Source organism: Rhea americana, unplaced genomic scaffold, assembly GCF_003343005.1.
Source record: "Rhea americana isolate MKP2758 unplaced genomic scaffold, rheAme1 scaffold_161, whole genome shotgun sequence".
Taxonomy (NCBI): Eukaryota; Metazoa; Chordata; class Aves; order Rheiformes; family Rheidae; genus Rhea; species Rhea americana.
The window spans coordinates 1,307,648-1,333,308 of record NW_028185717.1 but is presented as its reverse complement, the minus strand read 5'-3'; the positions used below and the strand labels follow the sequence as shown (position 1 = coordinate 1,333,308).

The 25,661-nt window shown below is 35.1% G+C and overlaps 1 protein-coding gene across 3 annotated transcripts in view; it reads right to left on the bottom strand.

Annotated features, from left to right (window-relative positions):
* Positions 1 to 25,661, bottom strand: part of WDR7 (WD repeat domain 7) — a 151,316-nt gene that overhangs the window by 118,856 nt on the left and 6,799 nt on the right. For 2 of the 3 annotated variants that reach the window (XR_014895260.1, XM_085300171.1), the window contains exons 8-17: positions 24,779 to 24,881; positions 23,464 to 23,605; positions 22,365 to 22,613; positions 20,582 to 20,802; positions 18,889 to 19,084; positions 17,527 to 17,741; positions 7,866 to 8,635; positions 7,186 to 7,274; positions 3,845 to 3,934; positions 1,869 to 1,987 (exon numbers count right to left, since the gene is read on the bottom strand). Coding sequence is in view for 2 of the 3 variants with exons in the window: in XM_085300171.1 (XP_085156297.1) it covers positions 1,869 to 1,987; positions 3,845 to 3,934; positions 7,186 to 7,274; positions 7,866 to 8,635; positions 17,527 to 17,741; positions 18,889 to 19,084; positions 20,582 to 20,802; positions 22,365 to 22,613; positions 23,464 to 23,605; positions 24,779 to 24,881 (2,194 nt within the window). In the remaining variant the exon portion in view is untranslated. The remainder of the gene's footprint in view (positions 1 to 1,868; positions 1,988 to 3,844; positions 3,935 to 7,185; positions 7,275 to 7,865; positions 8,636 to 17,526; positions 17,742 to 18,888; positions 19,085 to 20,581; positions 20,803 to 22,364; positions 22,614 to 23,463; positions 23,606 to 24,778; positions 24,882 to 25,661) is intronic. The other variant, XM_085300172.1, reaches the window with a different exon arrangement.

Sequence of the window (25,661 nt, the reverse complement as noted above, 5' to 3'; positions counted from 1 at the left end):
TCCCTCACGTCCAGGCTGCAGGATTCCTGAGGGCTGCCCTTAGCAGTGAAGACTGAAGCAAAGAAGGCATTCAGTAATTCTGCCTTCTCTGTATCCCTTGTCACCAGGGCCCCTGCCCCATGCAGTAGTGGGCCCACATTTTCCCTAGTCCTGCTCTGGCTACTGATGTATTTGAGGAAACCCTTCCTGTTGTCCTTGACATCCCTTGCCAGACTCAATTCCAGCTGGGCCTTAGCCTTCCTTGTCACATCTCTACATACTCTGACTGCATTCCTATAATTCTCCCAAGAAGTCACTAAACCAAGGCCAAATAAAAAATGGTGGACAGAGAGGAAATAYGGTCAAGAAGCAATGGGGACAAACTGAAACACAGGAAATTCCATCTGAGCATAAGGAAATTTTTTTTTATTGTAAGGGAGGTTGAACACTGGAAAAAGTTGCCCAAAGGAGTTGTTGAGACTCCATCCTTAGAGATATTCAAAACCCTCTCTCCAGAGATCCCTCTCAACCTCAACYGTTCCATGATATAAATATACTACCCTGACACTTAAAGGTAGTCAGTAACTAGACTTCCACTGCTTACAAAATTTAAATTAGTTTCAAAATAATGACACACTCAGAAAACTATCTCATTGTACAYACTATCTAGCAAAAAATAAATTCTGCAAGAAGCAATTAGGTAGCAAAAAACATTCCTAATTAAGTTACAAGACTGCAAAACATCTACAGTTCGCAATCCACTTCCGCTACTCTCTTCTTACTTTGAAAGCTGCACAATCAACAGAATTTTTGCCACAACAGCATAGGTGTAGTGTTAAGGCCAACTAGTCATTTATCAAACAGTTGGGTGACAAACTATTTACTGACTACTGTACATGCACTCCAAAAAATAAAGCAAGTCAGCAGTCTCTYGGAAAAAAAAGAAAAAAAAGGTAGAAAAATTTTTTGAACCTAATGAGATTCTCGATGGCATCTTGAAAAATTTAATCTAATAATTTTCTTTTTAAATATGTAGAGCAACACTTCTGCTTACTACACGACACACAGAAGGTAAGAAAATTTACAGATATGATTACACTACCAACATTTTGACACAGTAACTGCAAAATTAATCAACTGTATGTGAAATAAGTAATAACTGTAGAAACTCGCATCAGGAACAAATTAGTATACTCTAAGGGAAAACGGATTCATAAAAGAAAACAGCATCAAACAGTTTTTAAAAAGTACACTCTATTTGCATAAATAGACAAAAATCCAAAAAGTAACAAAACAGACGTTCACATATTCAGATTTTGTTTGCAGCATAAGGAACATTCCCAGTTCCTCTTCTACCCCCTCTCCGCACTTCTCCCTTCCTGCACCTCCAAACAGAATACAGTGAAACAAAATTCCCAAAATTAGGGAAATGATCTTTCTAGTGTCAAATAAGAATATTCACAGTTGCTCCTGTAGAACAAGGATGACATCCAGTGGCCAATTAGGTAAATCACAGATGTACATTATTACCACAGAATTGGTGAGGTTGGAAAGGACCTCTGGAGACTACCGAAGTCCAGGCCCCCTTCTCAAAGCAGGGTGAACCACAGCAGGTTACTCAAGGCTGCGTCCAGTGCAGTTTTGAGCAATGGAGATACCACAATCTCTCTGGACAACCTGCTCCATTGTTTGGCCACTCAAACCTCAACTTTGGGTGGTCCTCAGCTTTCGTTCCCCAATGAAATGCAATGTACTAGTTTAAACCAAAGACTCTAACATTGAAAAAGGTAGACTGAGATTTGAAAACATACTGTTTTACACCTTTAAAGTATAGCCTTAACCATAAACAGAAAAAAAAGTGAATAATACAAAAGTACTACTAAAATCACCTCCAAGCATCGATCCTGCCACCTGCGAGCTAGCATCTCCAGAAGAGGAGGTCTGAATTTATCCAGTCCTAATAGGTCAGGGAGCATAACACAGTGCATAGCAGCGAGCTGGCTCCACCCTGTTAAAATACATCATAACAAGAAGATAAACATAATAAAGCACTGAAGCAATTTTAAGTTTAAAATACCATCAAAGAAATTTTCACTGGCCACTAGGGGAGAAGAAGGGCAAGGAGAAGAAAAAAACAAAAACAAAAAACCAAACAATCCTCCCTCCTCCCAAAAAAAACCCCACACTACAGCTGTTTTCTTAAAACATTCATTTTCCAGAATTCCAGAACAAGTATTCTTTTCTTCTGCCATGGGATTGCAGGCTTCACCCTTATGAATATGCTCAACATATTAAATACAAGAAGAGTTCCTAAAAGTAGTACTATGGCTAATACTTTTAAAAGCATAAGCCATGGTCCTCAGTTTAAGATCACTTTAGATGACCTGTTTAAACAATAATTTATATTACTTATCATGACTTTTAATGTTCTACTTGCAAGTGTGATATAATCCAGTTACAGAAAACTGAATATATGAATCATCATTAGAAAAATTTTATGTTCAATTTTAAAAGTTATACAAAAGTACACTAGCAYGTTTGCTTGTTATTCTTATCTTTCCATCTAAATCTTACTTCAATATGCTTACTTCAGATGTAGTCATACTATAACCCTGAAACTCTGTGTAGTTAGAATCAGATAAGCATATCAAGTTCAAACAACATAACTTTTTAAATTCTTGTAATTTATTCCACACACACAAAAAAATTCTTTTATTATTATGCTCTATGTTGACTTGAGAAACTTAGTATTTCAGGTGAACATATAAGTCATTTTTTTAAAAAAAAACTGTCAGCATTACCAAGCATTAAAAACTCTGAAYGTTTCAACCAGTAAACCCCTTAATTCATCGTATTGTAAGAACAGAAATCTTTAGAGTCATTTTTATTGCAGAAAAAATTGGGTTAAAAACTTATCCATATAAATTTTTATTTCAAGAGCTGTTTCTACTAGAGGTATATGAAAGTGGGAATTTATTGGTACATGATAAGGCTATCAAAAYAGATATTAAAAGCAACTTACTAACAAATAGAAGTTGTGTGCACCCATGTGCGCGCACACGCACCAATCTTTATGAAGAAAGTCCTTCTGCCAAAAAGTTGATAAATATTGGGGGAGAGGGAGAAACCAAAAAAAGCCCCACACCACCAACCACAAAATCCATGTAGTTTAAATCCAAGCACTTTAAGTTTTCATAAGCATCAAAAATAGAATTTAAAATAACTTTTTTGTTTCTTTTCAATTTTTTTGTTTCTTTTTAAAAAGGACCATTATATGTTTACTCTTTCAGTYTGTAATGGAGACTACAAGATGTTGGTGTTCGTTCATCACAGAAGTGGAAACACTATCACATAGTCATACTAGGAGGTACGCTCAAGACTTTAAATTGATTTGAGCCTTCCTACCACAAACAGAAGTTATATCCACAATGGAAACACAGGRAATGGCACACAAAGAGAACACAAAAGCAAACACATTACAACTTCTTTCATTCATATATTACCAYGTTTGTAGATAGAGGCATCCCAAAAAACACAGCACTATTTCCTAGTAAAGGGAACAGCTGATATTCTTCTGGAAGAACAAGCCCAAACTTGTTCTTATATTTGTCAGCTTAAAGGTTTACACTTTTCCTACTTGAAAAGGCTGAGATTATTTGTTTAAAAAAAAAAAAAAAGTTCTGAAACACACAAACCAGATCTACTCACCCTTTACCAGCATTAAAAGCAAAGTATACAAAATTAAACTCACTACCTGTTTCTTACAAAGAAAAATATCTACATAGATTAAATTAATGTCATAACAATGATAAAGGACATTAGTTGAAAGTAAGAGACAAATAGATAGAAAATGAGGAAAGAATACCTTCATTTACTAAGAAACAGGTATGTAAAGTAGGAGCAGTGTCAGAGCCAGAGTGACCAGCTTCAGTGCTAGAAGAAACAGCAGGAGCAACTTGCAGAGGAAAAAAGAAGAAATAAAGAGAAAAAAAATAGGAAAGTGAGGATAGCAGCTTCTGAAAAACAGATTAGTATTACTGAAGAATGAAAAATAAAATYGGAGAAAACTATGGTAATATTAAACCAAAAAAAAATTCTAGGTTTTACAAGTGCAATGTCAGTGAGAGAAAGACATGCAACTGCAGAAAAACAGATATACTAACATAAATTTGTATGTTTTGAAAAGACAAAGTACCTATAAACAAAAAGATTACAAATAYGCTTTTAAAGGATTAATTTTGCAACACTTCATTATGAATAGAAAAATACAATTCYGCTATTTACGTGTTTTTCCTGTATCTAGATAGATTTTGAGTTTCCACTATTCATTAACTAGCCTAGGACCAAACATCCTGTTTATTTCTATTACTCTCAAATGGCATAGAATGTATTAAAGATTGTTAGTTTTAATATAATTCTGTTTAAATGTGTCTCAGTATTCAAGTAAGTTTAAACCTAAATCARAGAAAGCACTAAGAATATACAACATAAACAACACACAGTATAAGACTGCAGACAAGCAGCTATAGAAGAACACAGTCCACGAGTGTTATTCAAGGCAGGAGCTGTGACATTTTCTTTGTAAACTGCATAATTTCTTGGTGCAAATGCATTTTAAAAGCTGTTCTAAACATTACACTTCACTAATGCTTCATGACTTGAGATTATCACATGAAAAGATCTGCAACCTTATGGCACACACATGCTGCAACCAGAGGTCAACGTTAAGATTTACAGGTCACTATCTGACACTTCCTGCCTATAGAGAAATTATCATATGTCATGCACAAGCATCTTCAAATTAATCCCCCTCTTTTATTCCGTTGCAGAACAACAATGGGCTCGAGCCCCTGAACAGATTAAGCATTGTCTTCCGAATAGTATGTTTGCTTTTCACGCAGTGAACTTCTTCTGTCACTGTAGGACATCTGCATCAAAACTACTTCTTCCATACTTTCCACATGAATGCAGCGGGGCGGCACGTGTACAGTGACAGGACGACTAGCGTGAACCACATCATGACAACAAAAATTCGTTTCAGTAGATGTGAAAAACAGCTATTTAATTTATGAAAAAAGATTAATTCTTTGTAAAGAAGTCTTATTTTGAAGGGTTTTTTCCCTCTCTCTTATTTATTTATTTATTTAATGTTAGCTCCCTTCAAATGCCACTAATTGTATCAACCACTGTAAGAGAAGCAGCTGGCCCAATAGCAGAGTAACACTAAGCTCTAGTGATCTCAGGACAAATACAGGTCAAATAGATGGAGATCAAGCATGTCATAACAGGCATCAACTGTAGCTGTACTATTTTTTGTTTTTAATAATAGCAGTAGAAATCTGTAAGCAGCAAGATGCTGCACATGGCACAAAGTGATGTACAGGTAGGATACCGAAGAAACTCAAGATCTAAGCGTACGCTCAGAAACGAAAGCAATCTTCCCCCAAGCATATGTACCACGTGCCACCAAATATAGAAAAAATGTGAACGTTTAAAAACTAGAGTGTTTTTCTGTACTTTCAACAGCACACGGAATTTCATTTTTTTTTTTAATCTATTCTTTTCCCAAGTAGTTTTATACCTTTTATTATGGTAACAAAAATATGCTTGTCTATTGTAATTAGCAAATCTATTTCAAAGAAAAGTAACATAGAWTTCATTCTGCAGAGGTTAATCAAAATAGAACTATAGAGAAACACAAACCCTACCTGTRAGAAATACATTTTTTCTTTTAATATTGAATTTGCCATATAAACATGATTTCTGGGAAATCTTGACCTTTCAAGCACTTTTCTTTCAAAATAAAATGTAAAGGATTTTTTTTTTTTTTTAAACTGTTTACACGTTAAAGACAACAGCTCTTCCTGATTTTTGGGGGGTTATTTCTGCTTTTTGCTATTGCCATTACTTCTCTATTTATGTTAATCCCCRATCACAAAAAGAAAACTGGATGCATACCACTCTCGAAAATGAGTTTCCCTTTCCAACTGAAGGTCACAGTAAAGATCAATGGTGTAGCTATCTTTCCTCTTTCTCATACAGTGAAATGGCCCCCAAAGCCAGGAGTAATTCTGCAATTTCATCTACCGGCTTCAAAGCCCACACCTAGATGTTCTCCCCAAATTGTTAAAGCCCTCAGCTGCTCTCGTCTTGGCAATGCTTTGATTCTAACACTCTTAACTGCAATTGGCATTTTCAGACAAGATTTTATTTACCCGTTATCCCCAATGGATAAATGCTGCAACTCCTCTCTACCGGCACCGCGAATGCACTACCCTTCTCTTCCATAAACAATGTCTGGCCCCATCCCTAAGAGCGGCGCCACTTCATCCCTACTTCTCTTCTCTTTCCAACTATTCATTTGCTCCTTAATTTTGTGCTTGAGAGAAAATCGGCCACACCGKGACATTTTACATTTATTTTTGGCATTAGGAGAATTAGAATCAAACAGCAGGGACCTGATTTAGAGAAAGTGCAGAAGGAGCCACTTCCTCTTTTGGCTCTTCGCTCTTGGGAAGCCAGAATTTCCTTGGGGCTTCCAGCGTCCGGAGGAAGCTCTGTTTCCACTCTGCTCCAGTAGAAAACTCATGTCTTGTCTTGTGCACATCCTTCTCTTATATCACATTCTGTGTTATATCTGTATGCTTAATTGTTGTACTTACAAAAGAAAAGATACAGACTAGGGAAAAAAAAACTATTGAAGGATCCTAAACTATCATCTATTGCCATCTTTTATAACTGCAACTCATGACAATAATAGCAGAGATAGAAATAGTGTTAAAATAAACATTTGTCTTCATCTTTCTTAAAAAGGAGGGGTAATGTATATACATTACTTACATGTGTTTACCTTTAAACTTTAGCTTAGACATATTATAAGCATTTTTCTATTAGGCCAGTCTGTGTACCCCTTAGTTATAGGCTTTACATGTTTGACTGTCACCTGATCCTCTACATCGGAATGCTTAGGAGTTCTTAAAATATGCAAAAATTCAATGTCAGAGAATGACTTCATGACAGTATCAGCATCTCATATAGATTTTTTAAAAAGTCTTAGTCATTAAAATTTTTGCCTAGAATATTACACTACGTTTTTCCCTCATATGGAAGCTAGCAATATTTCTTATCACTTGATAGTAAGTTGACAACTTCAGTGTCAAGAGCTCAAACGAGATATCAAATTGTTTTACAGAAGGTGATTTTTACCTTGCTTAATTTGTCCTTGAGCTGCATGACTTGAAATTGAAGGGGGTGCCTTCATTTTTGACATCTCAGGAGTTCCTGGCCTAGGAGGCCTAAATATAAACCATGTGTGAAGGGGGAGAGAGGAGGAGAAAAAAAAATTACTTGCTAAAGATATTGTAACTAAACAAACTTTGAAAGGCAACCTTGTAAGAAAACTCAGTTTAACATCAGAAAATAGATCTCAACTACAGATCCTAGGTAAGTTTACTCTTTGCTGAGATATGATGAAAAGTATATCTGTATGTTTTCATTAATTCAGAACTTCAYGTACTAGTTATAAAAACTTTTTTAAAACAATAAGTATTGAAAACAAAGGACAAAAATTGCCTCTCAGCCCTACCAGGGCAAATTATGCTAATTCTACATTGTATTATCATTTTAACTTATGTATCTCCCTTAAAAGCAATAAAGCTATCTTAGCATGAAAAATAATACATTGAAGAAAGAAGAAATACATCCTGTTAATCTAGGTATCATCAAAGGTTATCACAACCATTTAATACATCAAACTCAACAGTAAAATTAAAAAAATTACAATCTGTATTAAACACAGACTCTTGTCTACATTTAATACATATATCTGTATATTAAATACAGAAAGCAAGTTATCCCTAGTTAAACAAAATGAATATTTTCCATACCTGGTTGGACCTTTTTTCATGTGGTCTCCAATAAAAGTTGCGTTAGTCATACTCATCAATGTGTTTGCCAGTGAAATAATAGACAGGAGATGCTGAGTGGTGACAGCACGTGATACACCGTATGTCCCCTTTCCTAGTCCTTCAGAAACAGACATTTTTCTTCCTAATTCCACACTGTCATATGACTGTTTACCTATAGACTGATTATAACCAGGAAGCATGAGAGACATGTGGCCACCTCTAGACAGCAGGCCAAAGGACACGGAACAGTGTGGCTTAAGCATCCCAAGACGATCAAGGCAAAGCTCATCTAGAACAGAATTCAAGCCCCAGGCATGAAGACAGGACATAAAAAGCTTTGCGGTATCCATGGTTAGATTATATTCTAACAAGGTTAATGGTTTAGATTTGCTAGAGCGATATTCTGGGTCACTGTCTTCTCTTCTCTGTCTTATTGATTCCTCATCCTCATCTTCATCATCAAGAAGATGTTCTTTTATATTCTCTTTGATGGTTTCCTTGACCTGCTGGAAGAGAACTGCTGCTCGTTTACCAGCCAGGAAGGAGCCCCCTTTGTCAGAACTGCCAGATGCTTTCTGTAAATTCTCTGGGGAAATAAGTGCTGTATTAGGCCTAGAGGCTTCTTCCGTCAGTAGCTGTATAATCAGTGCTTCTACATCAAAGAAGAGCACATGTATATCCGGATCCGTTAAGTTGGTCTTTATAGCTTGAACCATCAGAGAGTTATGTGAATATTTAGGTAAATTCCCCTGTAATTAAAAAAAATATATATATTATATATATATTTTGAAATTCTACTTGGATTACTTAACACTTTTCACAAAGCTAATTCATAAATTGAGGAAGCTCTGAAAACTTACGAGCGTAAAAAGCGATGAAAATGTTAGTGAAGAATTTTACAACATTCTTCTTAGATATTTTACAATATGAAACTTGTGATCAAGTATGACATCCCTAAAATACAAAATCCCACTTACAGGAGTTCCAGAGAGCTACAGCTCTCTAGGTAAGAAGGAACTTCACATTTGTTATATAGAATGTGGATTCTAAAAGGTAAATTATACTCCAAGTTAAAAAAAAAATCCAGTATTTTGTTTTTATTAAAAAGCACCAAACAGTTTATATTTGGATATAAGGACCACTGAAAAAGTAACATAGTCAAAGCTCCTATCTCTCATCTCTTCTGTAACTCAGTCTTAATTTTAATATCAGGTCTTTCAGTTYGGTAGTCTCTTAAGTGGCCCTATTATTTCCATTCTCTATAGTCTTTTTTTAACCACAAATGCACACTTAACAGCAGATTAGGTATGCAGACATTAACAGTGTTTGACATTTTTATAAATACATTGTATGTGTGTGTACACCTATACATATATTATACACATATTATATGTGTGCACATTATGTGTGTAATATATATAATAGACATACACACAATGTATTTATAAAAACATATATACATAAATACATACTAAAAATATATATAAGTAATTGATAAACCCTCTATATATTGTATGAAAATTATTCAGCCATTTTCATTCTATTTCCAGAACACTAACAAATACATTTATCAGCACAAATCATAGAAACATCTGCATATTCTACTTAAAGTCTTTTAACCAGAAAGCTGGACATTGTGTCCATTTCTTCCTGCCCTCAAGGACACACTCTCTCAAGACACTACATATTTCAAATCCTATGACTACTTAGCCTCCTTAATAATTTTGTACAGGATTTCACAGCAGGTATTTGAAAATTGAATTTACATATATGTGTGTGTATATACATATATATATGTTTATGTGTGTATATACATATATATATGCATATGTGTGTGTGTGTATATACATATTTACATATATTCCTCTTCCATTAAGCTACAGACTCTAAAAATGGTGCTACCTTTAAAAAAGCCCATCTGCCATATCTGGTTCAGGGACTGCTTCAGTGTATGATGCCGTCTATGAAATAAGCATGCTATTGCAATTCCCAAGGGTGTCTCATACCGATTTTTTTGCCCATAAAGCGCACTGCTTTCTCTATGGCTCTGATATCTTATATTCTTCAGGGATACAAGATTTTTTAACGAGATCCCTTTTTTACAGGAGAAGTCTTCAGAAGAAAAACTGGCCTCCCCAAAGTTTTACATCAGTTTTATATTTGGAAATTAATCTCTCCAGAAGACATTAAGTTATACTGTGCTGCAGAGTCAGGAGCAGCTGATGATCCAACCACAGTTTCTTCTGTGTTCATTTCCAAGGATTACTGAGTGTTCAGTTATGAGTATTTTGAGTATTACTAAGTATTATGAGCAATTCAAAAATAACCTAAAAATAATCTAATTTTTAAGGTGCTAAGACACTGCTTCTTTTATTTTGCCTAAACATAATGTACAGAAGGTTTGTTCGAGTTTAATTAGAAAGTGAAATAATGAATTGTTTTAAATGACTTTGTAATCTTAAATTTTCCACCACATTGATACTTTAATTTTTACTTTGCAGATTGTTAACTTAAAACTGCTAATGTTTTGCTTACTTAGAATGAACGTCCACACATATTATATGGTGTTGCAGTAGAAGAGCATAGGTACTGATTACTGGTTTGCTTGCCGCACTCACCAGTTCTTGTTCATTTTTAAAGGACGATCCCCAATGAATATACAACGACTGGTCCTTGATGTTTTCACAGCCTCAGCTGTAGTTTCAGGCACTAACTCCACCAATGACCAACTGTCTTTTATAATTAATAACCGTATTTTTTTTTCCTCTGAAAAGACAACTTATTGCCTTGAAGGAGGCTCTCTCCTTTGACACCTCCTAACACCACGATAGAGGTTTTCTCTACTAAAATACCACCAACAACAGTTCTGAAGAGTGCTTTTTAAGCAATTTACACTATTCCAACTGATATTGTAAAAACACCAACAAACAAGACAACAAAAGCACACACACACACATCGAAAAAGACATAGTCAGAACACACAGAAAGACTCTCTACCAATGAAATGCAGACCTGGCAAAATCTTCAATGACAGGCTGCTCCACAGGAATCAAATTATCTTAATTTCTGTCTTTCTTCAAATTAAAATCCATTTCACTTATGTAATGAAATTATGACCCTACCAGAAGAAAACTTCACATTGGTCACAAGGCTTATAAAAGAAAATCTAAATGGAGACCATCATCTTCTCTCTCTTTTCTTACGTTTCTTAAAGAAGGTGCAGTACTGATCAGTTCAGAATGCTGCATAAACAGCCAAGGGACCTAAACTCAGCACGAGAGCAAATACCCAAATTCTATTCCTTTTTTTTCTGTGGTCAATTCTGAGAATAAATAAGTTATGCTTATCTAATAAGTTAATAAGGAGAAAATTATGAGTAACAGGAACCAGAATAGAAATAAGTTGCAGTTATTATTTATTGACATTTAATTATGTTCTACAATGCACCTCTTTATTCACATATTCCTTATTTATTACAAATCTAATTATTATTTTCTCAGAATGTAATGTAGGTACCTTTTTATACAATAGTCTCTGGTTATGGTCRATGATAACATCAGAAGCAACAATGTAACAAACATATTTTAGCTATTAATTATCATTGCTCTCTTTTTGGCTCTTTTTGTCCTTTGTCTGCTGTGTACTCTAACAGAATTGCTGCCTTCAGCAGCCAGCAATATTCTGATCAGAGCTAAGATATCTACACGTAAAACATTGAGGTTTACACACGTCATTTAATGTACAAAGAAAAACACTGATACATCCTGGAAGCAGATCACTGCTCCCCTCTGCTGGTCCATAGCCAAAACTACCAGCATACTGGAAGTCTGCACTAATTAAAAGAAAGACAAAAGCAAAAATGCAAGCTCTTTTTCTTAGGACTCAGCTGAAATTTTAAATGGCATTAATAGGCTAATCAAATTTACTACCTGCATAACCTACCCTGACAGGTCATTTTTAGGGGAAAATACAGTTAGCATGAACAGTAGCATACTGGATAATCAGCAAGAACACATTTAAGCAGGATACAGAACTGGAAGGAACCTCTGGAGATCATCAAGCCCAACTCCCTGCTCAAAGCGGGCTCCGCTACAGCGGATTGCTCACAGCAAGGAAAGCTTCTAATATACTTCCTTAACACACAGCTCCAAGGGTATTTTTCCCAGTTTCCTTCAAGATAATTTTGCACTTCTTTGTATTAAAATTTTATTTTAATAAAAAGATAAAATTAAAAAAAATGTGTCATAGTCTCTCTGTGGCAAAGTTAATAAAACCCTCACAAGGCCAGAAGTCATCTTTTCTCTGTATTTTGCACCTTTAACAAAGATGCATGATGCAAAACMCAGGAGAAGCTCTTCCTTCAAGTTCTCCTCTGATGATCTGTACTGATAGGCTATTTAGCCCATCAGCAAAGCTACCTTTGATACTTAAGCCTATTTCTAAAATTTACTTTTTGCTTTTTTTTCCCTCCTCCCACCCATCTCCATTGTCTCTGCTGTTTGCAAAGACTGACAGGCAGCTGTGTTCAGCCCGACTCCATCAAAGGCTGAAAAATTTGAGCCAGAATCTAGGACTGCATCTAAGCTCTGTGTCTCCTTTCACAATTATATAAATAATTGTGCTTTTAAACTACTGGAAGATTGATTAAGCATATAAAATGAGAATATATAATTTGAAAGGCCTAAGGACTGAATTATTTTAAAAGATTTACTACTGTTCATATTAAACTAAAATTAAGAGGATATTCYGCATCAACTCTTGCACTGTACTGTCTTCTACACTGTAGATCCTTAAGAATTTTACATAGTACTGCTTTTTCCTGGGATACATCCTACATTGTACTCTATTTGATCTTCAGAATGTTAAAACTGATGTTAAAATATTAAAATTACTCTTTACATTACATAATTTTGAAATTCAAGATATTTATGAGATATCAACTCAGGAAAAGAGCTCTTGTTGCTAGTCATTATTCCTCATTATTCAAAATATTTTAAAGTTGCTTCCTACATATGCAATAATTTTAAATTAGAACCAGGACAAAGAAAAACAGTCATCCTTTGACTCCAGAGACTAACGTGCAGGCTAACCCTCTAGCTGTTAAGTTAACACCTGAACAATTTACTCCATCTTCAGTAGAGTATTAACAGAAAGGTCTGCTTAGCAGAGTTCTTAACACAAGCACTTATTTACTGCTCGCACTGATAAGTAGTCCATTGCTGTATTGGCTCAGTAATACCCACATAAATTGAAACTTGTGTGTCTGAAGGTATACGCAYAAACATGTCATGGCTACGTATGTGTAACTCAATAACAGTTAATGAATGCTTTTAACCAGTTACTACAGACATTCCATTTGAATTTATCACATAAACTGAAACATTTAGGAATGAGCCAAGCTCATTAAAATGTTGCTTTAAACACTGTTAAAGTCCTTCTAAACCCATAATTAATTTTGACTATTTAAGTTATGCTGGTTCCATTTATATCTGTTCCTGGGTATATTTTACTAATACTTTTCCTGGCCTGTCATACAGCCACATTTTTAGAGGGGGGAGGAGGTGTAGAATCAAGCTATGGCTCCATATAGCTCCATCTTTAGAAAGGTCTGCAGAACATATCAAGCATGTGTAATAYGATGGGGGGAGGGCGGGTGGAGTCGATTCCATTCCTCAAGGCTAGTACAAAGCAAAAAGGATAAGTCTTCCTTGCTATGCAKAGGGAGCATAGGCTGGACCCTGCCTACATATCAAATTAACAGAAAGTATATAATTGAGCAAATACTCCAAATGTATACAATGGTACTAAATCCAGATTTTTAAAAAACTCAAATCAAAAAACAACGATATAATATACATTGAAAGAGGAGAAAGCACCCAAAACATTAATGTAAACTGGGGAACAACATCCAGAGGAATACTGAAGGGACTGTTTTTGTTGATGATATTAGATATTTATTATTACCCATCTGGAAGGCAAAACAGTTTACTTGGTGCATAACCCTACGCCCTTGCTAAACTTAGAGAAAAGACAGTGAGAGTAGTACCAATTTACAGAGAGTGAAAAGGAAGTTTAAAGTGTTGGACTCCAGAAAGGAAAATCACTATCATTGAGAGCACAGAATGAACACAGATAAATCTATCCATCATTAGTCTGTTGTGAATGTGAAAGGCTCAGACTTGCATTAAAAAAAAGTAAAAATTTATCTGAATAATTATTCTTCAGATTGGAAGGCACAATTATGACCATAGCTGAACTACATAACGTGCCTAGATTTAATAGTCCGCATAGATTAGGCTCCAAGTAAAAATTTAGCCTGCAGTAGCAAGTTAAAAAAAAGAAAAAAGTACTCTGATCACTCCATTTCACAAGGTAGATCTTTTTAAACAAGCTTCAAAATAGAGCATGTAGTCTTAGCTTGGTATTGCGAGAGGTCATTATGCTACAACTTGAACGAGTATTTCCAGTGAACCTCAGGAGATGATGTTACGTTACTAATGTAATACATCAAGAAAAGCAACCACAACAAATTTATAGCCCTTAAGTCTTTAAAATATAACTTTGATAAACAATAAAATTTACTTAGCTGTTTCCAAGCAAAAATACCCATATATTTATATTCTTATTCCATGRGCTGAAGCCTTTAAATTGAAGAATTTGAAAAATTCTTGTCATACGGGACAGTAGTGACTCCCAACGCATGAGAACAGCTCCAAGTTCAAATCTCTTTGGCTTGCCACTATCCAGTCCCTAACACAGCTGATCCATGCCCTCACCTTTGCCTGCTTGCTCTGTTGGCATGAATGGGAGGAAAAGGAGAGCACAGGCTGTAGCTAATTTGGTGTCTACACCACTGGCATGCTATGAAGAGCCCAGTGTCTGGTAATTCTGATCAGCTGAAGCCTTAGTTAATAATTGTTTGTGGTCCTTGCCCTTTCTGAAACAACACACCCAAGTTTAGGCTAAACACTGCCATGCTGGAGGGGCAAACACCCCAATAAGCAGCGTTATCAAGAAAGGCCAGGGGCCACAGGATGCAAGAGGATAAAATTCAGTTAGTTCACCTGAAGTGCTTCTTTGGAGCCCGTGTTCATTCATTCAACAATGGGAGAGGCTTCCACAAAAGGTTCTGGAAGCGGAACAGGAAGGAAAGCCTGCCACAGCTTTCAGCACAATATTGAGCAGGGTCAGGGGAAAGGAAGAAACTGCTTCCCCAAGCTCTCTGTCCCACAACACAAACAGAAATAATCCTATACTACAAAGTCTTCAGCAAGCACAAACAAGGTGGTCAGCTGACAATGAGCTTCTGATGAGGCAAGGTGGTCTTCAAAAACCCCCTGCAGGCTGGTTACACTCAAGTGGCACAGATGGCCAAGGTGCTGGAACATGAGATCAGCCGGGCCAGCGGGTGGTCGTGGACGAGCATGGGCTCTGCCCAGTGATGCTCCCCGAGGCAGCTGCTCAGGCACCGCTGATCTGCCGCCCGTGACTGCACTGTGCCACAGCTGCTTTCTCTCTAACTGAGATATGTTGGGTGGAGGCCAGGTGGRTAAATAATCCAGCATTTAATGAAAAACAGTTGGATTACCTTTTGGTAGAACAGGCCATGATACCGGAGAGGTGCCAACGCCACGGGCGTACAACACRTCTAAGGGAACAGGGGGATGGATCTAACTTGTAAAAAGAGGGATGGAAAGACTAGGGTTTGGAATATTTGTTTTGGCACATATCACCATTTTGTATAAGCTATGTATTTGTGAGCATATAGATCTGCAAATTGCACAGAAACTAGAATAACCTTAAAGAAATCATCAATACTTTGGGGTTTATTGTTTGGGGATTTTTTTATTTTTAGTCAGGCTAGAAAAACAGCATCTACATATATTACTCAGAGAGCCTCTATATGTGCATGCCAGAGTTGTGTGATATTCTGACTGTCAGAATACATTCACACCAACCAGATATTTCCTGTTTATAATTAAGCTCTTTGTTAATTTTATTACAATCAAAATGAAGGAAATGGTGTTTTGCACAGTTCCATGCATTTATCATCACATTTCAAATTTTTCCTCAAATTCCTTCATGGTGTTTGTTAATATGTTATCAATTCTGAAGGGAATTGAAATTGTTGTGAAATGCAAAACATTTTAAAATTAAAAATCCTCCTCGCACACCCTCTCCCCCACAGGGAGGGTTAAAACAAGGATGGTGATTCGATACATGATATTGCTGCATTATGAGATTTGTTTATAAAAATTATAACGGTGATGACAATTTAAATTTAATAGACTGACCATCATCACCAATAACTTTCTATATTCATGACATAAAACACAGAGTTTTAATTCTCCCAACAGAAAAAAAGGATTAAGGAATATTTTGCTTCCTACACTGCGTATCTATGTCTACTCACTGTTTATGCCCACTGCCCTTTCCTCTCACAGCCTGCAGCATCCTGGAAGCTGAAGGCAGAAAGGTGTTTCTGAGAGGGTTTCTCTGAGGCCTGTAATCTCTGTGCAGAAGAGTGGTGAAAGAAATCCCCAATGGGTCGACAGCGCTAAGAGAAAGCCCAGCAGCTCTTTCACCAGACATTTTTTATGAAGTGATTATTCCTCCAGCAATCTTTAACCTCTTAGGTTCTGCACATACATAATTGTTTTCCCTTATAAACTGTGTAACTATTACCATTGCTAAAGGACTCAATCTGTTTCAGAAGCAAAACACAGGACTAGCTTCATATCTAGAGCTTTTAATCACTAATTTCCTGTAAATTATTAAAACTAGGAACAAGTCTGTAAAGAAATAAAACAAATTTTGCATAATGGGCTGAAAACAAAGTGTCGCATCACTGTCAGAATGTATTTTTTTCTTCTCTTGAATTTTTCTTCTTTATGTTTCCTAAACCTTCCTCCCATATGCAGTATATATATATAAAAAAAAAAAAAATCTTCAAGGAAGAAAAAAGCAGTATGCACACCTGAACTTACATAATTTCACAATGTCTGTTTTTAAACAATATTGTGATATTTGAGTTAAATACATATTGACAAATACTTAAAAATAAAGTGTTAAAGTTTAAACAATAGTAGAGATAAAAAATAAATACACTGCTTCCTGAAGGATACCACCTATCTCAGAATTGCATTAACAGGCTTAGAGAAAATATTTTAACTTGTCTTTTCAGAAGCCAACTTCTGAAAGCCAATTTACAACTATACTGTAAATTAACATAAAATAAAACGTGTTGCAGTTATAGAAGGAATCCACTACTTCTTTTAAATATGAGAAAATCTGGATTCAGATTCCTTCTTGGTAAGTAGAATTTATTAATTCTATATTAAAAAAAACCAAACAAACAAACAAGAACCAAACAACAAAAAGGAACTGGCCTTGTGTTTTCAAAACATATCTCTATATAGTTTCTAATGCTGGTGGTACTATCTAACTACACTGAACAAGGCTGAAACTTCTGAGACTGACCCTAAGCATTAAAGTCAGTCTAAGTCCTTCTATTAAAATTATAGAGTGCTTTGGATAAGACCCATTAAGTTTACAATGATGACAACTTTCTATATTATATTCCATTGTTTATGCAAATAAGTGTTCCAGATATTGCATTAAAAACAGAAACACAACTTACTTTGTCAGATGCTTCTGAAGCTAAAAGGTTAGTGGCAAGAGTCTGTAGTTTCTGATGCGCCACATTTTTCAGAGCAGCCAGACTACGTCTAGTCATGGCCTGCTTCAGGTTGACAGCCGGATGACTAAGGGAGTCTACAGCAGCTGGAACGGCCTCATCACAAGCATTCAAGATTTCAACTGCAGTTATTCCCATCACACACCTGTCCAGCGCACCTTCACGTATTTTGAAAAGCGTTAGTTTAGCAGAAATAATTCAGAAAGTCCAAAATATCAAAAGTGCCATGTGTGAAAATAACTTACATCACAGGATGTTATGCCTAGAACTTTTGGTTGTATGAACAGCTATTTTTATAACTTATATTCCTGAAGAGATGTTTTTTTCCTAAATTTTCATTATGTCAAAGCATGTAAAGAAAAAAGAGCAAATACACAAATCCAAAATCATATTAAACATACACACACACTGATTTTCTACTGATCAGACAGTGATGACTGCAGATGCTTGACATTTTTAGTAAAAGGATATTTTCAAATCAGTTTGAAATCCTTCTCCCAGCCAACTATTTGTATGATTTAAACTGTCTATGATTATCAGGTTTCTTTTTGCTTTCTAGAACTTCAACAACAAAAATTTTCATCCAGTTCTTTTAAGCTGAAAACAATATTCAGAGATTATTACATGTGGTTTTTTTTTTTTTTTTTTTTTTCCTTAACTCATTAATTGAGGTAGAAGGTAGTTAGTTACTTAAGGTATACATTCGATGCATTATTTCTTGCCTTCTCTTTTTAAATACCACAGACAGCTTTCTACAACACCACCACTATTTTATGCCTTGTTACCCATTCTATTAAGACATTTTCTTAGCTTCTTGACATCTTTCAAACTATCTGAAAACTAAAATTTTAACTATTAATTTTTTTTAAAAAAAAACTTATGATTATTCTTCATTCTGCAAGTGAAGAAACTCTTCTAGATTTAAGATGCTGTGTTTCTACACTAAGCTTGAAGTAAATTGCTCAAACACTAAATAATTTTAGAGGGCATTATGTGCTGTYAATATATGCATTTCAACTGTTCTCTGCATAACATAAATAGGAAATCATGTAGGGGATAATAGGGGATATAGCCTCAGYAAGGTACACTTCTCCAGAACTAAATGAGTTCTTCCAAATACTGAAAYATGTATTTAACAAAAGCTTACACAATCCACAAATTTGGGGAACACCTAGAGAGTTAAATTTTTAAATATAAATACGTGAAAAAATTTAACTTGTCTCCCTGAGATTCAACTTACATAGAACTATTAGCAGATATATATTTTTTCTTTTTTAAAATCAATATCTTTGCATTAAATCTTACCAGTATCCATTTGCCAGACATACACAGATCCATCTGAGCACCCCACCACCAGGTAGTCATCTGAAGGCCTCCATTTTATTACTTGGATAGGAAAAAGGTGACGGGATGCCAGCATGATACATTTCTTCTCCCGCAAACTCAGAAGACCTACTGAGTGATCACTGGCAACAGAGCAAACACAGTGCTGGACTCTTGCCTTAAGAAAAACAAAAGATACAAGAGAATTATTTTGATCATAATACAATTAGTTTACACTTAATAAAATATGAAAATACTCTTCAGACTGTTTGGTGATAAACAACCCATTTTATAAAGAAAACACAWGCACATCAGTCTGTGTCAAAATTCCTACTGACTAATGGTTCTGACTAGAACCAGAATTTCACCCACAGAAATTCTCTTGAATCCAACCGCTTGCACAGGTATGAGAACATCCTSCCCTCTCAACATTACCAAGTGATACGGCTACCGCAGATCAATAACGTTGTTGGTTCAGTGCGTTGAATTTTTCTAATAAGGCAGCCCCATACTGCTACATTTCTTTGACCTTATAAAGTAACTATTAAGGACATTTTTCAATTTTTACACAAAAAAGATCCCCCCCACATACTTTTCAAATATTTAAAAACTGAAAGGAAAATGACTGAATTGTTTAAAACAGTCATAAAAATAATAAAACAAATTATTTGAAAGACAGATTCAATCAGTTGATAAAGTAGTTTACCTCCAAATAAAATATAAAATACTTGCACTCAATTCTGTCACTTAAATTTTTACACTACAGATGGAAACATTTTAGCCAATATGCTGATGCACGTTTCTTAGTAAAATAAAGGAAAAAAGAGAGGCCAAGCTTTATGATTTATAATATAGAATATATGTTGCCCTGTACATACACTTAAACACTGCTACAGGTAAAGTTCTTCAAGAGAACTATTTATATACTATAGTTTTAAATTTTATGTATTTATTTTTTCCAGCTTTTCCTAGACTTTATTTGATTGCAGGCTAATCRATAAGCTTTTTTTAAAAAACGTACATCTACCTTTAGTTTACTTCAACATGCTAATTCTCAAGTATTTTTAAAGTTGAGATCCAGGGAGGCATAGAGCTTATCAGTAGAGCTAAGCAGAGCAAAGATAAAGCAAATAGGCTCAAGGAACAGAAGTAGTAAAAAAATGAGGATAATTAAGTTGAAAAATGTTGTTCAAAAACAACAATGTAAGACAAAAGGAAACAAAGAGCAAGGAAATTCTGTTAAGCAAAACAGAGAAACCAGGATTTTCTTTCAAACAAGATAATGGCAATTTGTTCATAAAATTTTTCCCATTCATCCAAATTACGAAAAACAAAATTGCATTTCAAAACTGTGTGTGAATCGCTATGGAACGTYTGCCTATCTCATTCCCAAGCACCTTCAGGACAAAGACTTTTTGTCCTGCAATTTTCTTTCGATGTTGTAAAAACCTTCTCCCACTGTTAACGCTGTGTATCATGTAATGCCAAATATTTCCTTAATTCAATATCCATTTTTTCCACTATTTTTAATCCTTTACCTAGGCAATGATGTAAACAAAAAAAAATGAAATTAGCAGAGCAATTAAACTCTTGAAATATCTGCAAGTGTTATACTTTAGCTTAATTCTTCAGTGTTTTACATTACATTTGCATTCTCAAGAAGATTCAGACTTACACTACAGTTTTCTGGTGGAACTAGAAGCTGTGTAATTTCTCCACCATGTACACAGAAGATATGTTTCATCTCTCCAGAAAATATATCCCATATGATGACCGAGAAATCCACACCACCTGAGATCAAATACCTTTGATCATAACGAGAAGAAACCTGATGAGGATACAGTAAACAGGTAATTTTGTTTCGATGACCTCGGAGAGTCCGGTGAGGTGGCCAACCTGAGAAATTGTTGGGGGAGGRGGTGGGAGGAAAGGAATTTGAAGGGGGGAGGTGGGGGGAAGAAAAAAAAAAAATCACTAGAAGTCTCTAATATAGAATACTACACAGCAGTTTGCTCTTGATTAAAAAGACACAGACATATTGCAATTTGTCCCAATTTCTTTAAGCATTTGCCTTGTCTTATTTTAAAAGGTTCACAAATATTTAAGACTTCATATGGAGTGAATGATTTTTCTTTTGTCTTGCCACAAGATCTCACTTTAAAGTAATTCAGCTTTACTAAAACAACTGCCTCCTCCCCCCAAATTAAAGAACTAGAGATTTGTGGGGGAGGGGAGGGTAGAGAAACCCTCCTCCCAGTCMAACAAATTTATCCAGGGTTATAACCAGGAGGACAACCATCAAAAAGAATGCCCCCCCAAAAATCTTACTTTGCACTGGCTGCAACAGTAGCATTCAAGTCTACAGTGTTACACAGTTGTGTTTGTGCTGCATAGGTTAATGGTATCAAATGTAAATTTAGAAAGAAAATAGTCTTTGTGAACACAGAGCTGCCTGGTAAGCCTTTGATTTACTGAGGTCGCAGAGACCACTGAAGCCATTGCAGCTTTTTAATTAATGAAAAACAAGCCTAGAAAAACTGTCCAATTAAATGGCAAATTTGATAAAATAGAGCCAGTATGTTAAGTATCAGAAAAAAAWTTGTTATGTAATGTCTGCATGACACAGAGGAAAAAGTTGAACTATGATCATGCTTTCTAGCAAGCACAACAGTCAAAAATAGGATACATACAGGCACTTCTGTATTTTTATGAGGTTAACAGTCACCAGCAATGAACTGCAGAATAACGTTATTAACTTTCAAGCAATTGAGCTTTACATAAAAATTCACTGTTTAAAATTATATAAAGTAAATCAATTATATAAGGAAAATACTGTAACTGACAACCTCATGTATCCATATAAGATATTTAAATATCTTTTTTATTTACCACTGTATATAAAAACTTAAGACAAAAACATTTGTTCTGAAACATCAGGATCATAAAGATATTAGGATAAAGTTATCTGGAACCAGAATGTATAGCAGCAGGCCAAGGTATAACGTACTTTAACTACATGATACACAAGAAGGAATTGTCTTTTAAATTTATCATTTGCTCAAGGAGATCTTCATAGGCACACTACTACTCCAGCTGAATGTGCTGCCCAGAATGATTCTGGATAGAAGACATAGATATTCCCCACTATAAGTCTGCTACTACATCTCAAAGAGAATCCAGGAGAATATTTGAATCTTTCCAGTGAAGTGACATCCCAAAAAACTGATGCTAGCTGGTTGCACTTACGTAAGAAACTTAAGTGATAATTTAAGAACATCATGCTTACTAAGAATATGGTTACATGATTTCTCCACTTTATCCTCTCCCCCCACTTTTAAAAGCATACTCGTAAAACGACTTAATGTTCGCTTCTTGAAACTATTTCTCATTGTAGTGTACCTAGTAAGATCAAGACATTCTGTAATTCAACTGTGCCTATCCAAAGCTTATTTACATACCTCTCCTAAGCATATGCTCTCCTTGCAGAAGCTGAACTATGGCAGTCTGTGTTGCTGGTACAATAACAATGCTCCCATCTTCACGACCACAAACCAGACGCCCATGCGCTGGGATATACACACTGGCTGTCACTTTAAGTGGTTCATTGATGTTTGGTATCAAGCTTAATTGGTCTATAATTCCAGCAGGGTGAGGACTAAGTTTATTAAAAGCTTCCTGTAGGGATATTGAAGTTGTTGCTTGTAGTCCTGTTTAAAAGGGGGGGGGGGAGAAGAGAGAAAAAAGAAGTAAGATTTTCTGAGAAGATCTCAAAGCCTGCTTTTAAATATACCATGTTACAACAGTTTGAAACAAGTAAAATACACATCCTGGAAATTAATTCACCAACTACATGAGTGCTGTTACAGCAACACATGGAAACAATGAATATTTGTGAGAAAACTGGAAAAGTGTATGATTTATGATACAAGAGGAAGTTACACATGCAGACAGCAATGATCAGAGTTGGTATTTGGCAAGTAAAACATGTAAAACTAACCCCTGAAAAGTATTCAGGGTAAATTGAGATTTTGATCATATATTTAAAACTTAAATTACTATAACTCTTACAATAAGCTAACTATTAAAAAAAACCCCAAACTGTTCAAACATAAATTTTATTTAAAACTTTAGTAGTTCAGCTGAAAAAGTCTGAATTAGAGGGAAAAAAAATCTTTAGTAACCTGAAACTAAAGGCTGCTGAGGGACTGCCTGAGTGTTGGAAACAAAGTGGAATTTAGTGCAAAAACAACCCAAAAAGCTTCCTTCATTTCAGTTTATTCACATATTTCCAAGAAATTTCTACTTTACTCCTCAACACAATCTGCCTTTCTTGATGTATATCTTGACACAGAAGTGGGTTAAGCAAATGCAACGCAGAAAGTACACTTGCATGACCAATAAACTATGAAAATACGTCATTAAAGGCATCGGGAAACACAATTGATGCATCTGTAAGAAAAGCAGCAGTGTTTTAGCCAGCAACAAAATATATAACAAGAATTTAGATAGAGATGCCCATAAAAAGTTCTTGGTAGCAAGATCGTTAATTGAATGTACCTTCTGCACTGTCCTGTTGTTCAAATGTATCAGGCACACTCCAAATATACAGTCTCCCTGAAGAGTCTCCTTGGATTAAGAGTTTATTGAAAAACTCTCTACGTCCATAGAAGAATCGAGTAACTGGGGGACATATTAGTAACTGTTAAAAAAATAATAGTAACAATAATTAGAACAAGCTCAGGCACATGTAAATCATGTACTAACCTCAAAATTCACTTTCAATTCACATAATCCCCTGCACTTTTTAAGAGCAGAATGAGAACTAGCCACTCTAGGCTTTAGCCTTTCCATAGGAGAAAGGGTAAGTGTAGCAATACGAACCAGAGGAAACCATAATTGATTAAAAATATACCACAGATTTAGGGGAGATGAAATTTTTTATTTTATATGCAAACACTTAAGACTGTTGATATTTTAGAAATAACTTTGAGATATGCTACTCAGTGAAAAAGTCCAAAAACAAAAACAAGTAGTGTTACAAATTGACTGACAACATGAAGTTAAAAAAATGTATAAAAGTACAACTGTTCAAATTTAGCAACAAATTAAATGGTTAAGATTAAAAAAAACCCTATAACAACCTTGTAATAGCAGTATTTTTAAGTTAGACTTAACTAGGTAATGTGCATTTAGACCAAAAGGCTTATTCCTTTTAAAAATTCAARCTCTACAGTTCACTGAATATAATCCCCTGAAAATATATTGTCTTGAAGTGTAAGGAATATATTGCTCTATTTCAATAAAACAAGATATAGATACTGCACATTACATTGCATATAATTACATGATGGCCTGAAGCAGTAGTAGTTTATAGTACATACAGTTTACTGTACTACATTAAGAATGGATTATAATTCAAAGACTATTTGGGCTCAAAAATGGGATCTTACTTCCTTTGCAAAAATGTGGGCATTTAAAACCTAAGTTGTGATACTAAAAGCACTTGTTCAGTGATTGCCTAATCATTAGGCACATCACAGCTTGACTTCTAATTCTCCAGGCACTGAAGTATGATAAGCTCTTAGTACAAAAGTACTGAAGATTCACTGGACCAGAGACATTTATATGAAAATAAAACATATATATATATATATATATATATATGAAAATAAGAACAACCCCCCCCCCAAAAAAAATCATCTCAAAACAGTTATTCTCCTAGATGCCTACTTCCACTAAAACAAAAAACTCCAAATGCCTACTTTGAAAGAGAAGAACAAATCACTTGGTATGCTAAGAGAGTTTCAAGTCTTTAAGAAACGCAGTACACAAGAAAGTACAGATAAGAAAGTCCAAAGGAAACATATTTTACCTGTTTATCTGCTCTGTCCAATACACTGTACAGCAAAGGCGGAATTAAATTTTCTACTGCTTTTCCCACATCACTACGAAATGAATCGCTAGCTGGTAGACAACTGGGTTTACAAACAAAAAGAATAAAATTCCTTACCTTATTAGAAAGAGATTACTCTATCACTAGATAAATAATATGTTGATTCCTTTTAGTTTCAAAAGCAAAACCAACCTCCCTTAGCCTCTAACCATTACATTTTAATACAGTGTACAGCAGATCATTACAATAATTTTAATGTACATGATATTCTCAGTCAATAAATAACTGCTCCAAATGTTTTCAGCTCAGTCCCCACATACATTCATAACTGAAGAAAAGGAAAGTAAGGTTGGCTTTAGGGTCTACTCCACAGTTCAACATATTAACTTGGAATCAGATAGATTCAGGAGCAAATGCACCAAACCCTTCAAAAGATCACCAGACAGACCTTCTGCTCATATGATGTGATAAGATATGAAGTGGCAAATAAGTTTTCTCATTTAATTTATCACAGAATATTCAGTGATCTTTAGGATAAAACTAACAGCACTCCCCTCCCCTGAACGAAGAAATATAAAGGAACTTTTTTGGTTCTCTTCTGGTATCTTTTACTTCYTTTTGTGCACATTTTACATTTGTCTTCGTAAATCTGCTTAATTCTTGTAATATCTGATTTTAATTTATGTTTTTGCATTTAAGTCGATAAACAACTGTTCCTTTTAAGGGAAGGCTGTATTGAATGCTTAGAGAGTACTCAGTTATACTATCATCATATACATTCCGCTTCATATAGCCAGACCCTATTTGTTCCTTATGGAAGAAAGTTTCAGGAAATATTTAAAGCATACTTTCAATTTCGATT